At 39.7% G+C, this 13,408-nt stretch overlaps 1 protein-coding gene across 1 annotated transcript; it reads right to left on the bottom strand.

The window, feature by feature from the left end:
- Nucleotides 1–3,073: 3,073 nt before the first annotated feature.
- Nucleotides 3,074–13,201, bottom strand: pcolceb (procollagen C-endopeptidase enhancer b). Its single transcript, XM_044098256.1, has 9 exons — nucleotides 13,010–13,201; nucleotides 9,981–10,023; nucleotides 8,819–8,927; nucleotides 7,449–7,707; nucleotides 7,134–7,258; nucleotides 5,003–5,139; nucleotides 4,037–4,908; nucleotides 3,857–3,940; nucleotides 3,074–3,303 (listed from the first exon to the last, which is right to left on the bottom strand). The coding sequence occupies exons 3-9, from the start codon at nucleotides 8,921–8,923 to the stop codon at nucleotides 3,074–3,076; spliced, it is 1,812 nt and encodes a 603-aa protein (XP_043954191.1). The 5' UTR covers nucleotides 8,924–8,927; nucleotides 9,981–10,023; nucleotides 13,010–13,201.
- Between the last annotated feature and the right edge of the window lie 207 nt (nucleotides 13,202–13,408).

The raw sequence follows: 13,408 nt of genomic DNA, 5'->3' as shown, positions 1-13,408 counted from the left end.
AGCGCAATAAACGTGAAAACAGCCCGTAGTTGCCAATAATTATAATGGCAAGTTAGCACCGTTATAATTATTAATATTACGGTAAGTGTCGCAGCCATCTGAGCTGTGGAGCTGCAGGAGGAGCTCTGTGTCTGAGCTTTGACACCAAACGCAGGGCCGTAACGCAGAATCTGGAGGCTGGGGGGAGGGGGGCTTTAAATCCTTCTTAGAGTTTTCCAGACAACAGTGGACCACACAAACTACTCATGTTTTTTGTACAATCTCCTCTTCAGTTCAACCTTATCAGTGGAGACACATTGTTGATGTTACCATTATAAAATAACTTACAATTAAGTTTTGGCAAAGATCAATGTGATTTTCACAGGAGGCAGAGCGTTGTTGTTAGCAGCTGCTGAAAGTAACTAAAAAGTTACTTTTTAATGTAACTTGTGTACTTTCCAAGTCATTAGTCAGTAATATAACTAAGTTACTTTTTCAAGGAGTAATCAAAATTGCATATTTTTTTATATTCAAATTTACATTGTACTTGGTTTTGGCCAAAACTTGCTGAAGGTGGCATTAAAAACTGATATTATTTCAGCCTCCACGGGGTTAAGCAGGCATTGTGCTCCTTGAAGCACCTTTCATACTTATTTTTACATTTAACATTTTAAAATGGGAAAGTTTACATATATTGAACTGGGGTTTGTTTTCAGTGTTTGACAGCCTATGTAGCTTTTCTGTTTGACATTTGTAGGCGTAATTAGTAAGGTAAAGGTACACCGAGACATAAGATGAACAAAGTTGGCACATCTGACATAAGTGATAGCAAGTCACCCTGTTGACAACACTCTTCAGAGTGGAAGTTGTTATAGAGAGAAGATTGGCTGGTTTCAGTATCACTGAGTGAAGCCAGAGGAAGGAAAAAACAACAACATTCAATAGAAACTTTTTGCTATGGAGATACAGTTACCTTAATTTTCCAGATGTTGAAGCACCTTGTTCTAAATTGTATTAAATGATTTTCAAACAAGTCTGTCTAGACAGCTCAGAAAGCTGAAGTTTCCACTGAGGTTTCTGACCAGCAGCGCTTCAGCTTCAATGGGCTCCACCTGTGGTAAATTCAGATGATTAGATATGATTTGAAAAGACACACAGATGTCTATATAAAGTCCCACAGTTGACACTGCAGGCCCCCTTTAACCTTTGCAAATATAGGAATTTTATGTGCGAACCATTTTAAACAAGAAAAACACAAACCTGTCACTGGCTTTAAACTGACAATATAGAGCAATAAAATGCTTTAGTTTTGGAAAGAGGACCTAGTCCAAATAAAACTGTAAATGCCACAAACTTTCTAAGTTGATCACTTCTGCTAACTTTTATTAAATGTGAGCCACTTTTCTCATTTCATCTGTTAAATAAGACTTCACCAGCAGGAACATCTAAAACAACAGTTTATTTTGTATCCCATATCATAGAAATTAATTCATTCCATTAATGCATAATTTACAAACAAAATACAAGATGAAATAACGGTGAATATTTAAAACGTGACAGCCTTCCATTAGTAGAAATATGTTATAACTTTGGAGGATGTTATTATTAAAACTTTTGCCATTCTTTCCAAGATGTATTTCTCTGCTGTGGACCTGACCGGTGCCTGATTTGTTGATCTTAGCTCCCTGCCTTATAGGATTTCCAGTGACTTCAGAAACATGAGTTGATAAATCAGAGCTGCTTGGGTCAGGACTGAGAAGTCACCTTCCCTGTAATCACTGGATCAGGTAGTTGAACAAAGTGTTAGAGGACAAAAAAAAAGAAATGGCTAAGACTCTAACGTGACATATAGGTTTTTAAAAACATAGCCTTTCTGAATTAGGATCTTTATTTCCATTTCTAGGATATAAATGGTAACTTATAAATGTATTTTGTTCTTTCTTTTATGATGTTTTTTCTTGAGAGGTACAGAATGAAGCAAAATCTTCCATACCATCCCTGATTTCTTTAGTGCTGGCTTCAAAAAGTCTACATCGAGTAATTTTTTAGAACAGTACTTTGTTGATTCCTAGAGGTCTCATTTTTACTCTGTTGATGTGACACCAGCTTTAAGAGCTAAGAGTGTCCTTGCTATTTTCCCTGGTAGATTCAAATTTACATTGTACTTGATGGATACAAGTTTAACTTAAAGTCAATTAAACTGAAAATTTCCAGAGATATAAAAGAGGTAAAACGTCAATATATCTTAGTGAAGAACCTGATAGTTAATTTATTTTATTTTTGACATTTAAAAGATTTTAGCCAGTAGACAAAAGATGTTTTATTGAAGGAGCTTTGTTGAGTTACTCCATTAAGATTAGATAGCTTACTTTTCTGAATAACCTCAGTTTGAATAAATAGAGCAAACATCTCACCAGAGAGTTCAACTAATGACTTGTCAGAAACTCATTGAACTTCCTGAATACCGTATTTTTCGGACTATAAGACGCACCAGATTATAAGGCGCATAAAGTGAAGCAAAATACGGTAGTCTGATAGGTCAGACTTTATTCAAATTATTAACAATAACTTAATTACCTTAATTACCAGATGTTGAAGCACCGTACATATCAGGAAAAGTGGTTCGCCACCCCAAAACAAGTCTGTCTAGACAGCACAGAAAGCTGACTCCACGAGGTTTCTGACCAGCAGCGATTATGCTTCGACAATCAAGGGGAGTGGCTTCGTCGCTTTCCAAAGTCGCAATAAAACATTCGGTACACTGTTCATTAAGGCGCACCGGAATTTAAGGCGCATTGCCGATTTTTTTGCAAATATAGGAATTTTATGTGCGCCTTATAGTCTGAAAAATACGGTAATTCTTTTCTGGCTTTAAACTGACAACATGTCAATAAATTTATTCACTATTTTTCTCACTTTATTGGCTATTACCAGGTAAACACTTTAACTTAATGATATTTGAGACTTAAAACCAAACCTTGGTTTAATGTGGTTTTGGGACACAAGATGTTGTAAAAAGACTAAATCAACAGTATTTAGCAAAAACATCAAACAATGCTCGCCACATTTTAACCAAACAACAGCTCCTCTTCTGTCATATGAAATACAGATACAAAGAAATCACCACGGTGACTGCATAGCTCTGTGTTGTACCTTTGATAATCCCAGGGCATTTCTTGCAGGCGGAGCTCAGAGTGACTGACTTGATGGGTCCTGATTTGTTGATCTTGAGGCTCCCTGCCTTATAGGCTTTGATCAGAAACACCTCCAAAGTTGCTGAGCCGCTTGGGTCAGGACTCAGAGAAGTCACCTTCCCTGTAATCACTGGACGGGTGAACAAAGTGTTAGAGGAAAAACAGAAATGGCTAAGACTTTAACGTAGACATATAGGTTTCTAAGCAATAGCCTTTCTGAATTAGGATCTTTATTTCCATTTCTAGGATATAAAATGGTAACTTATAACCTATAACCCATTTTTTACAGAGGAAAAAAATGTTTTTTTCTTGAGAGGTACAGAATGAAGCAAAATCTTCCATACCATCCCTGATTTCTTTAGTGCTGGCTTCTAAAAAGTCTATCTATCGAGTAATTTTTTAGAACAGTCTTGTTGATTCCTAGAGGTCTTTTTTCTTGTTGATGTCACCAGCTTTAAGAGCGAAGAGTGTCCTTGCTATTTTCCCTGGTAGAAAACACATTTCTGTGGATGGATACAAGTTTAATTTTTAAAGTACAATTAAATAAAATGTCCAGAGATATAAAAGAGGTAAAACGTCAATATATCTTAGTGAAGAACCTGATAGTTAAAAGGGTGTTCTAATGATTTTTTTAAGCCAGTAGACAAAAGATGTTTTATGAAGGAGCTTGAGTTACTCCTCACCAAAGTCATGTGGGCAGAAGTTGGAATGGAGAGTCCCTATCCTCGCGCAGGGTTGAGCACACAGTGGGTTGAGAGGTGAAGCTGCTGCAAATGTTCACACAAACACACATTCAAACAAAGAAATACATCAAGCAGCATCCTTACTGATACGGGTACAAAGAACAGCTCCATTTCATTCACCTGTCATGTTGACAGCAGGCTGTTTGGTCACAGTCCTGCTCAGTTCTGATTTAGTTGTTGTTGTTTTGGGCTTTATCTTTGGCTTCACTGTTGGTTGCAATCCAGTCTTTGGGGTTGGCTTCATAGGTTTGACACGAGGTTTCATGGTGGGCTTAGGTTTCACCCAAGTTTTCCGTGAGGGTTTAACCAATATTCTAGGTTTGAGTGTTGGCTTAATTATTTTGGTTTTAAGTGTATTTTTATCCCCAGGTTTAGCTGTGGGTTTTCTTACGGGCAACTTAGGTGTGGGTTTCGCTGGTTTTGGTTTGGAAGTTGACTTGACTGCAGGCTTGGGAGTAGGTTTGCGGAGTGGCGGTTTCTTTACCAGAGGAATTCTTGAAAACGGCTTTTTGGGGGGTTTGGGTGTTGGTTTCAGACGGATGCCAGGTCGTGGTTTAACAGGTGGTTTTGTAGTTGGTTTAGATGTTGATTTGACTGGTTTAGTAGTTGGTTGGATAGGCCTAGTCGTTGGTTGGACAGGCCAAGTCGTTGGTCTTGATGTTGTTTTGAGAGAAGGTTTCAAAGTGGGTTTAATCGGTTTTATCAAAGGCTTTTTAGTTAGTTTAGGTTTTGGTTTTACAGATGGTTTAGGAGTTGATCTTAAAGCTGGTTTGGTGGTCGGTTTAGGTGTTGGTTTGGTGGGTTTCCTTGGCTTCGAGGTTGGTTTCTGCGGCCTGGAAGTTGGCTGAAGTCTGTAGATGAAGTCACCTCCAGCTGTGGGTGTGCGGGACTCGCGGGGAACACTGGAGTAATGTGCCATGAACCCATCTGAGGTCACACTGAGATCCGACACAAACTGGACAAGGAGCTCGTTGCCATTTGTCACTATAGTTCTATATAAAGGTTGAGAAAATGTCATTGAAACCTCAAAAATGCATTGGTTGAAATTTGTTAATTTTGAAAGTAATTTCTTAGCAAAATTCTCACGCCGGCGCTCTATCTCCGCAGAATTTCCCAATCCTCCTCGAGTCATCGGTCTCTCCTCCGTTAAACAATGCCACGTAGTCGTAGCGACAGTACAAATCAGACTCCAAGTCCAGCTTCTCAAACTTCACTTCAATCACCTGGAAGACAGATGGCAACACAAACTAAAACTTCACAAACATTACGACAGGGAATGGCGCAGGAATGTTTATTCCTTCCTGGTTTTCATGAAATGAGTACAGTACGTCCACAGAGAGGTGGACTTGGAGGAGAGGGGAAATACAGAGGGGCTTTTAGCTCTTTCTGTCGCCCTTGGATACCCCCTCCCCCATTTCCTTAAGGTCAATCTCTTGGCTCACATGAACACACCTGCAGAAACTCAATGAACTCTTTCATTTAACCGTCATTACCAGAACCACTGTCACACTTTTCTCTTTCCCATGTTTCACAAACACATACGTATGTTAGTCAATGTCAATTAGTAACTATGTTTCCTATTGATGGCCCAGTTTACTCATTTCTTTAAACTTTCTCTTGCAACAACAACCCACTTCTCACAGCATAAAGTCCAACTAACATTTAATTTGCTGCATGAGATTTAAAAACTCTCATTGAACAATTTCAATGCTTAAAATGAACCTTTTAGGTCTTAGACCAGGGGAGCTCAAGTCCAGCCCTCGAGAGCTACCGTCCTGCAACTTTTAGGTGCATCCTTACTCCAACAGATCAGGATCAGCTCTGAACAGACCTGCTAACGAGCCATTCATTTGATTCTAGTGTGTTGGAGCAGGGAAGCATCTGAAAGTTGCAGGATGGTAGCTCTCAAGGACTGGACTTGACATTTTACAGTGGATCTGTGTCACTGAACTCTGTAGTAGCAGTGTACATATTTGAAGTAGAAACATCCACAGAAAAGTACATTTTTTTTCCATTCTTCTATGCAAAACAACTCAAGCTCAGTCAGATTAGAGGTAGAGCATCTGTGAACACACTATTTAATAACAAAACCCTACTTTAAGATCACCATAACGTTCAAGGGGCATCAATCCTTTTCCAAGGTCTTATATAAAACAAATTTCAATTCAAGACTTTAATATCTCTATGGATTTTTGTGGGTTAAGTGGCAGGACAACCTAGCATGATATGGCTGCCTACAATTTCTTTAACATCTGTCATATCACTCTAGTGGACGTTATTTCCCTGTATTTTAACAGTGAGCCATTTTCTGCACACTTGTTGCTAACAGTATGAGCTTAGTTGGGTGTGTTTTCTGTAGTGTTTAAAATGAAGGAAAGGTTCAGAAAAACTCAACTGTACACTGACTGTACAGTTAAGGGGAAAATGTATCAACACTCTGCAGGAGAGTTTATTGCAATTATGACCAATTTTTGTCTCTGAGTCAGCAAACCTAATTGTAGAAAATTACACTCATGATTTGCTACCCACAACAAATCAATTATTCTACTTTAGAATTGTAAACACATACTTGTAACATTATTTCATTGCACCATAGAACTGCAGCAGATTCCCTGTACTCACTGTCACCAACAAGTCTTAAAAAGGCATAGTTAAATCATAGATATTTTTTCAGTGACAGAAAGAAAATATACTGGCAGCTTATTTTAACCTTTGAATTCTTGGTCTTCTCTTTGCTTTAAAAATATTTTATTTTTAATCTTAGGGACTGCCAAAAAAAGTTCACAATGCAACTGAAGAGTCAGAAAAAACATTTTAAACAAATTGAAACATCAAGTGTTTCAAAACACCTTCAGAGGATTGTTGAATTAAAACACAAAATTAAACACTTGTATAATTTTGGAGAAGTTCTCCTAATGAAACAAAACTCCACTATTTTTATTCATCTTGATTTAAGTTTCACCCAATCAACAGCAAACATGACTACCTTCCTAAGTCTAAGACCACAGGACTTCAAAGGGGTTCATGAGGACATTTGATCGTTCAAAGATGATTCAAGCTGTCCATTTGTTAAAATTGCTTTTCTGCTGGATAACACAAAGAACACCAGGGGGCACTGCCATTTGTAAACAAGGTACAAAAAGAAAAAAATCCTTCAAACGTAAGAGGCAAGTTAGTTGCATTACCATAATTAGTTAGTGTATAACGATCAGCTTACATTGCTCGGCTCGACGGTGATGTGCCAGGAGCAGCTGATACCTGCTGGGTAATTTGAGTTGGGCCAGTTGGGCGTTTTCACAGAACCTTGTGGTTTGGTCAGACGGCCTCCACAGAACTGGTCCTCTGTGAAGTCAAAACAGGAAGCGCTCTAGTCCAAGTTAAATGCATGCACACATCGTAATTTGAAGGGGCGGTGGCTTTGCTCCTTCAAGATGATGAGATTTTAGACAAATGATCATTTTGCACATTACAAATGAAACGGCAAAATTTGCAACTGTTAAAGTTCGGCAGATGAAAACTAAGGCGTCCAAACCATCCATATGTGGCTTCCCTGCATTGAAGGAAGCGAGAAATCCTCTCCCTCCAGTGGCGTCATCTGACACCATCTCCAGCATCATGGTGTTGGAGGTGGAGATGAGCGCGCCTGGCCTGAATGTCCCACAGAAACGGCCCAGCTTTTGCACCAGGCGCGAGTGACCGTTGTAGACGTCCAGGTAGTCGTAGCGACAGGTGGGGTCAGCTTCCATGTCGAAGAGGCGGAAAGACAGCATGACCACATGACTCTCTGGGACCTGGTGTATTAGGAGAAGTCGAAAGTGAGATTATTACATGCTCGATTACATTTATATATTTACCATCATACTTCATGCTGGTTTTAAGTGGTAGGAACACACACATTTTTGTTATGGAATACAAAATACCAGGATGTGCAACATTAATACCGTAATATCATATTGAGAGTGTTGGAGAAATTCTGGTTGCAGTGATTTCCACACCCAGGACAGACTGCAGGTCCAAACAAGTTAAATATCACTGAGAGTACCGGAAGCACATGAGAAAGAGGAAACAATGTCCAATCGTTCCCAGAGGTATTCTTCACTGTTATACTGTATCAGAAATTTATCGAGCCTGTTTAGTTTTTAGTTACAATATGCTATTATCAAGAAGACCTAAGATATTGAAATAAAGCCAGTCAAAGTTTGAATGTGAGGGAACAACCTCACAATCGCCTGGAGGATCTTTATCTGTCCTGTCACCTGAAACGTCCTCGTCTACATTATCGCATGCTGAGTCTTCACTTTATCTGCAGGGTCTTTGTCTCTCTATCTCCAGAGCATCCTTGTCCTCAGTCATCATCTACATCACCATCATTGTCACAATTTCTTGTTTTATGTCATCCAAAAAGAGTTTACATCCATCCTCTTCAGAGATTGCTATCAGAGCAGCTGTCTTGGTCACCTCTAAACCCCCTGCAACTCCGCATAACCCCAGAAGAGGTCAAAGGTGTCCCTCCACTGTGTCCTCCTCCACTCCCAGTCTTCGCTTTCAGTGTCGTCATCATCTTCAGTATCTGCTATTGAATCTTTAGCATCCCTACACTTCCTGGAGTCCTCGGAGACCTGGCATCTCCCCAAGACTTTGAATTTTCTACAATCTTTAGACATCTTTCTTCTTTATGTCTCCAGTGTCCATTATTTTCTTGAGTCTTCAGAATGGTGTGGTGTTAGAGATCTTGAAGATTACCCCAATCAGCAACTAGTCTTCGAGGACAGAAAATGGTCACCTCTACTCTGCTAACATTAAATACCTTTTCAAAGAATTTTGAATATATCCTTGATGAGAAACAGAGCATCAAGCATGTTAAGAAATTTGACATAGAAACATTAAAAGCAATTCACTCACAGTGATGTACCAGGTGCATTTACTATTGGGTTTGTAGAAACTGGGGAACCCTTCACTGGCCACTATGCCAGAGTCAGTGACCAGGTGACCTCCGCAGGGGAACATAGTCCTGAAAAAAAGAGACATTTTGCAGTGGACTCCATGAAATGCATCTTCCCTGATCAGCCATACTGAAAAGTTTGGAGGTAAAAGTTTGCAGGCATACATCACTAAATACTCCTGGTGTATGTAACAGTGGCAGCCTGTGTTCTTCGAGGCTAGAGGGAGGTGGAAGTGGTGTGTTTTCACTTGACGCGTGGTCAGACCAGGCCAGCAGCCTTACCGTACGTATACTGTATGTGTGCTGTGCGAAGACTGCACCACAAGAAAGTTGACAGGAGACACACTTTTCTGCAGCAAATGGGCACTTTCAACCTGCGATGCAACAGACTGCTCACACATGGAGCCTGGTGACACACAGCCACCACTCCACACTCAGATAAACACACATCAAAAGCTCGACCAGCTTCAGCTTTTAATTTTGCTGCACCCACTCTGTGCAGATGGAGTCATCCACTTCTCCAGCAGTTTGTCATCTTGTAGAATCTATTGCTATATATATTTGTTAAGATTGCAAAATTTCTACTATTTTTCACTCCTGTTTTATAAATGTTGTGAGTCCACTGTGGTACTGTTCGGCCACAGTTGGCTGTGCTATCCCAGTGGTTAAAGTCCCTCCCTTCAGACCCACTGGAGCTTAGCAGCCCACAGGTATTTGTTTGTTACTCATGTTCAATTTACACCCTGTGTGTTTGTGGAAGTCCAGGCTTCGCTGGAGCTCTAAAAGACAACAACATAAAACTAAGCTCCAGAGATGAAGAACTCTGCTAAAGTGTTGCAGCCACCAGATCCAAAGGCATCTGTGAATATGCCCAGTTTAATTACTACACCATTTTCAACATCTGTCATTTTCTTTTGTGCGAGTTTACAGGATGTCAGTTACATGCTCCCAACACTAAACACTTCCATTTCCACTGCACTCCCACTGATCCCAATAAAGGAATCGGGCCAGACTCCCAGTCCTGATCTTGAAAATGACTTGCCACTTGTGAACACTTGTGAACATTTTGGAAAATAAAAAGCTACAAAAAGGAGGATGGTATCAACAGAGATGAACTCTTACCTTGAGTCTGTATTGTTCGTCTGACTCTGCCCTTCGGTCCATCCTAAAGCCAAAGAAAGGACAAGAAGACACACAGTCGATGCCCTGTCCTCCATCCTGCCGTCCTCAAAGAGTAGGAGAGAAGGCAGGGGAGGAGGACGGAGGAAGGAGGGATAAGTCAGGCATAGGCGTGGAGAGAGTCTGAGGTTAGGAAAGGGAGGGAAGAGGTGGCAATGATGAAAGGAAAGCTGAATGAAGATTGTTTGATGAAGGAGCAAGGGTAAATATAAATGGACAGAGTCCCTGCTACAGCAAGCACCCCACATATTTTATCCAAATGACAGATATCTATGCAGCATGCCTGCTTTTTGTCTTGTCTCTAGTTGTAGTAATGTCAAACAATGAGGATGTGTCATTGATTCTGGGACGACAGTGATGACAGTAGTAAGAGTTCATCCCATAATCGACGATGTTGCAGGTTCTCATCCCCAGTTGCACATGCCTCACATGTGGTAGTCAGGTGATCCCGGAACATGGCAGCCTCGACTCCAGTAGCTTGTCACTCTCAGTGTGTGAATGACTGAATGTAGTGTGAAGTGGACACGACAAAGCTTTACACAAGTAAGCCATTTACTTGTGTGGCTTGCAGATGTGTTTTGCAAGTCAAGTGGCACAAATTAACGTCTTTTGTTGGATGCCTGGGCTGGCCATTGGAGATAGGGTTGGGAACTTGATTACTTGGGGGCATGTCAGAGTAGAATGTCCTTCGCATGAAAATGAGTGCACTGAGAAGATGCAGGCATCTTTTGGAGAGGCTTCCTGGCATCTTCCCTTTGGACGTTTTGTGATCTGCACCGGAAGAAAACTGTGGGGCAGACCCAGAACCCCTTGAACGTGATCCAAGATCGTCTTAGGATCCCCAAAAATATTCTCCCACCTGGACATAAGACCTCTGTGACTCTATCTCAGTCAGACGATGCAGTAACCTAATTTACTTTAGTAGAGTTGTAAGTACAGGTGAAGATGTGAAACAATCTTGTTTGAACCTCATGATCAATTTTGTTACGTGAAGGAGAGGGACAAAGGTGACCCTTGATGTCTTCCTTCAAAATGGCCTTGCACACCTTCAGTAATTTTTTTTTTAACTATCAAGACTTCACATTAGGAGGTTCTGTTGGAGGATAGCCACAACTGTCCAGAATTGCTAGACCAGAATGATTTGTCCAGAGAACAAATGAAGTGAGAACTGGAATAAGTACAATGTGCCAACATTGAAGGACCCTCATCCAATCCATGTGTGGGCTTACCCACATCTCTACCCAAGATCAAAACATCCTCCAACAGAACTGTCTTTAACAAACCACAAACAGTTTGGTAATGACCAATGTGTTTCTCTGCATGTTGGAGCACTATCACAAGACAAAAGTGAAAACAAAGAGTCTAAAAGGTCAGAAGATTGAAATGCTGAACTTTTTGGCTAGGAAACAGCTCTAAATGTGAGAACCTAAATCTGACATTACAAGTTCGGATCTAACACGCAAAAACAAATAACAGGAGTTATCAATAAAGATGGACAACACAGTAAGTCAAAACTTACTGTGTAAAATTGTTTTCTCATCAAAAGTTTGAACTCAAAATGCTGCAAACCCCAACATTTGTGTCACTGCCAAACGTATGGCCGTGATTGTATGTATAAAAACCACTTCACTGCACAGCCAGCTATAAGCAGGACTCTTGTTAGTGCCTGCATTTAGAAAACTTGCTCAGGGTACCTACTTTCAAATACACCAACAAATCAAAAAAAAACAAAAAAAAACAAAACACTAAACCCTACATAGAGTTTAGTTAAAGAGCATATTTTTGGTTTGCCTTAACAAAAAGAATATTTGACCATTTTTTCTGCAGAGCAATTGTGAAGTCAGGCACGGCTGTTGAACAAGAAGGCTTGACTCATAATTTCTGCTCTAAAGAACCTTTAATGTACTCTCTCACGAATCAGATCAGGATTGTTCAGACTAATCAATCCCCTCCACTCTAAACTCAACCTTCCACGTCTTTACAGACCTTTCCAGTAACGCTGGAACCAAAATAGCCAATGACCAGGCTCAACCCACAGATTCAAGGGTCTAATTGTTTAAAATGCGTGCTGAAAAACTAAGATTTACGTTCACTGGAATTTCTTCTTCATCATAAAATTTTACATTTGACATTGTGTTTATATGGTGCTTTAAGTATTAAAATAGGCAGTTATGAGCATTTTTAGGGGGAGCCTCAAATATTTGTGGATTTTTGCTATTCACAGGCAATTCAATTGTGGTCCCTAAACCATGCGAATGCCGGGGTCCACTGTTCTTTTGTCACGTTTTCAACAATAATTAAATTCTTTACCCTTAATTTAATTGTGTGGTTCAACTTTCTATGTCAAGTTGAACCACATGGGAAGCTAAATGAAAAACATCTGGCTTCGTTGCCAAATATGTCTGACCTAAACGAAGACCTATTGGGTTTTGGAGTCCTTCAGTGTTTCTGCCGTCAGATAACACTCATAAATACAAAATGCTTATTTTAGAGTACTGGTATTTACTAAATCAGCCTCAATGGAGGTGATATGATTTTGATAACTATTTCTATAACATAGCCTATTTAAACTTTTGCATCCATATGGTAGCAACTACAGCTGCTATAAAATTCCTGCCTTTTAATCTCCTGTACTGAAACCGTCACTTAGAAAATGTTAGACTAATCAAAACCCTGCTAAGCTAGCCTGCAAGACCATACATTAATTGTCAGAGTAGTAGTTTTAACCTACTTTAATGTGCTGGATTTCAGAGTGTAGAGCTAATTAACTTTTATGGCTAACTTTGATGTTAGCCATGACTAAATGTTAGCTTACAAATTCTATACCACACTGTTCAGAAATAAGTGAGCACATCTGAAGTTAAAATACCACCAGAAAAGTTCACTATAACTCAGATATGGCAGATAAACATGTAAAAGTTTAATTGTCACTGCTGTATTAAATAACCGTTAAGTGTAAGTTTAGTATTCACCTTGGTTTAGAGCTGTTTGTTGGCATAAAAGCACAGTTGAAAAAAAGTGATTGCTAGCTTCTATTTGTTCGCATTGTGATAGTAAAAAAGTTGGAACATTGACTTTTGCTTGTACTAATCTTCTTCCGTAGGTACCTGTGACAAAGTTGCCAGGACAACTTTAGGTTGTTGTTTTTGCCTGGACATGAAAGCACAGTTTGAGTGAAAGCTATTCTGAGAGGTTAATTGTATTTAAACTTTGGGAATAGTTGTGTACCTACTACTGAGAGGTTAATTGTATTTAAACTTTGGAAATAGTTGTGTACCTACTACTGAACATTTTACATGTTGTTTTACGAGACTTATGTTTAGCTTTTAACGCTAGTCAGCTTAATTTTTTGTTTTACTCTTTTCAGGCTA

This window comes from Gambusia affinis, linkage group LG18 (genome assembly GCF_019740435.1).
Source record: "Gambusia affinis linkage group LG18, SWU_Gaff_1.0, whole genome shotgun sequence".
NCBI classification, from domain to species: Eukaryota; Metazoa; Chordata; class Actinopteri; order Cyprinodontiformes; family Poeciliidae; genus Gambusia; species Gambusia affinis.
The sequence above is the reverse complement of the archived record's forward strand: the minus strand, read 5'-3'. Positions and strand labels throughout refer to the sequence as shown.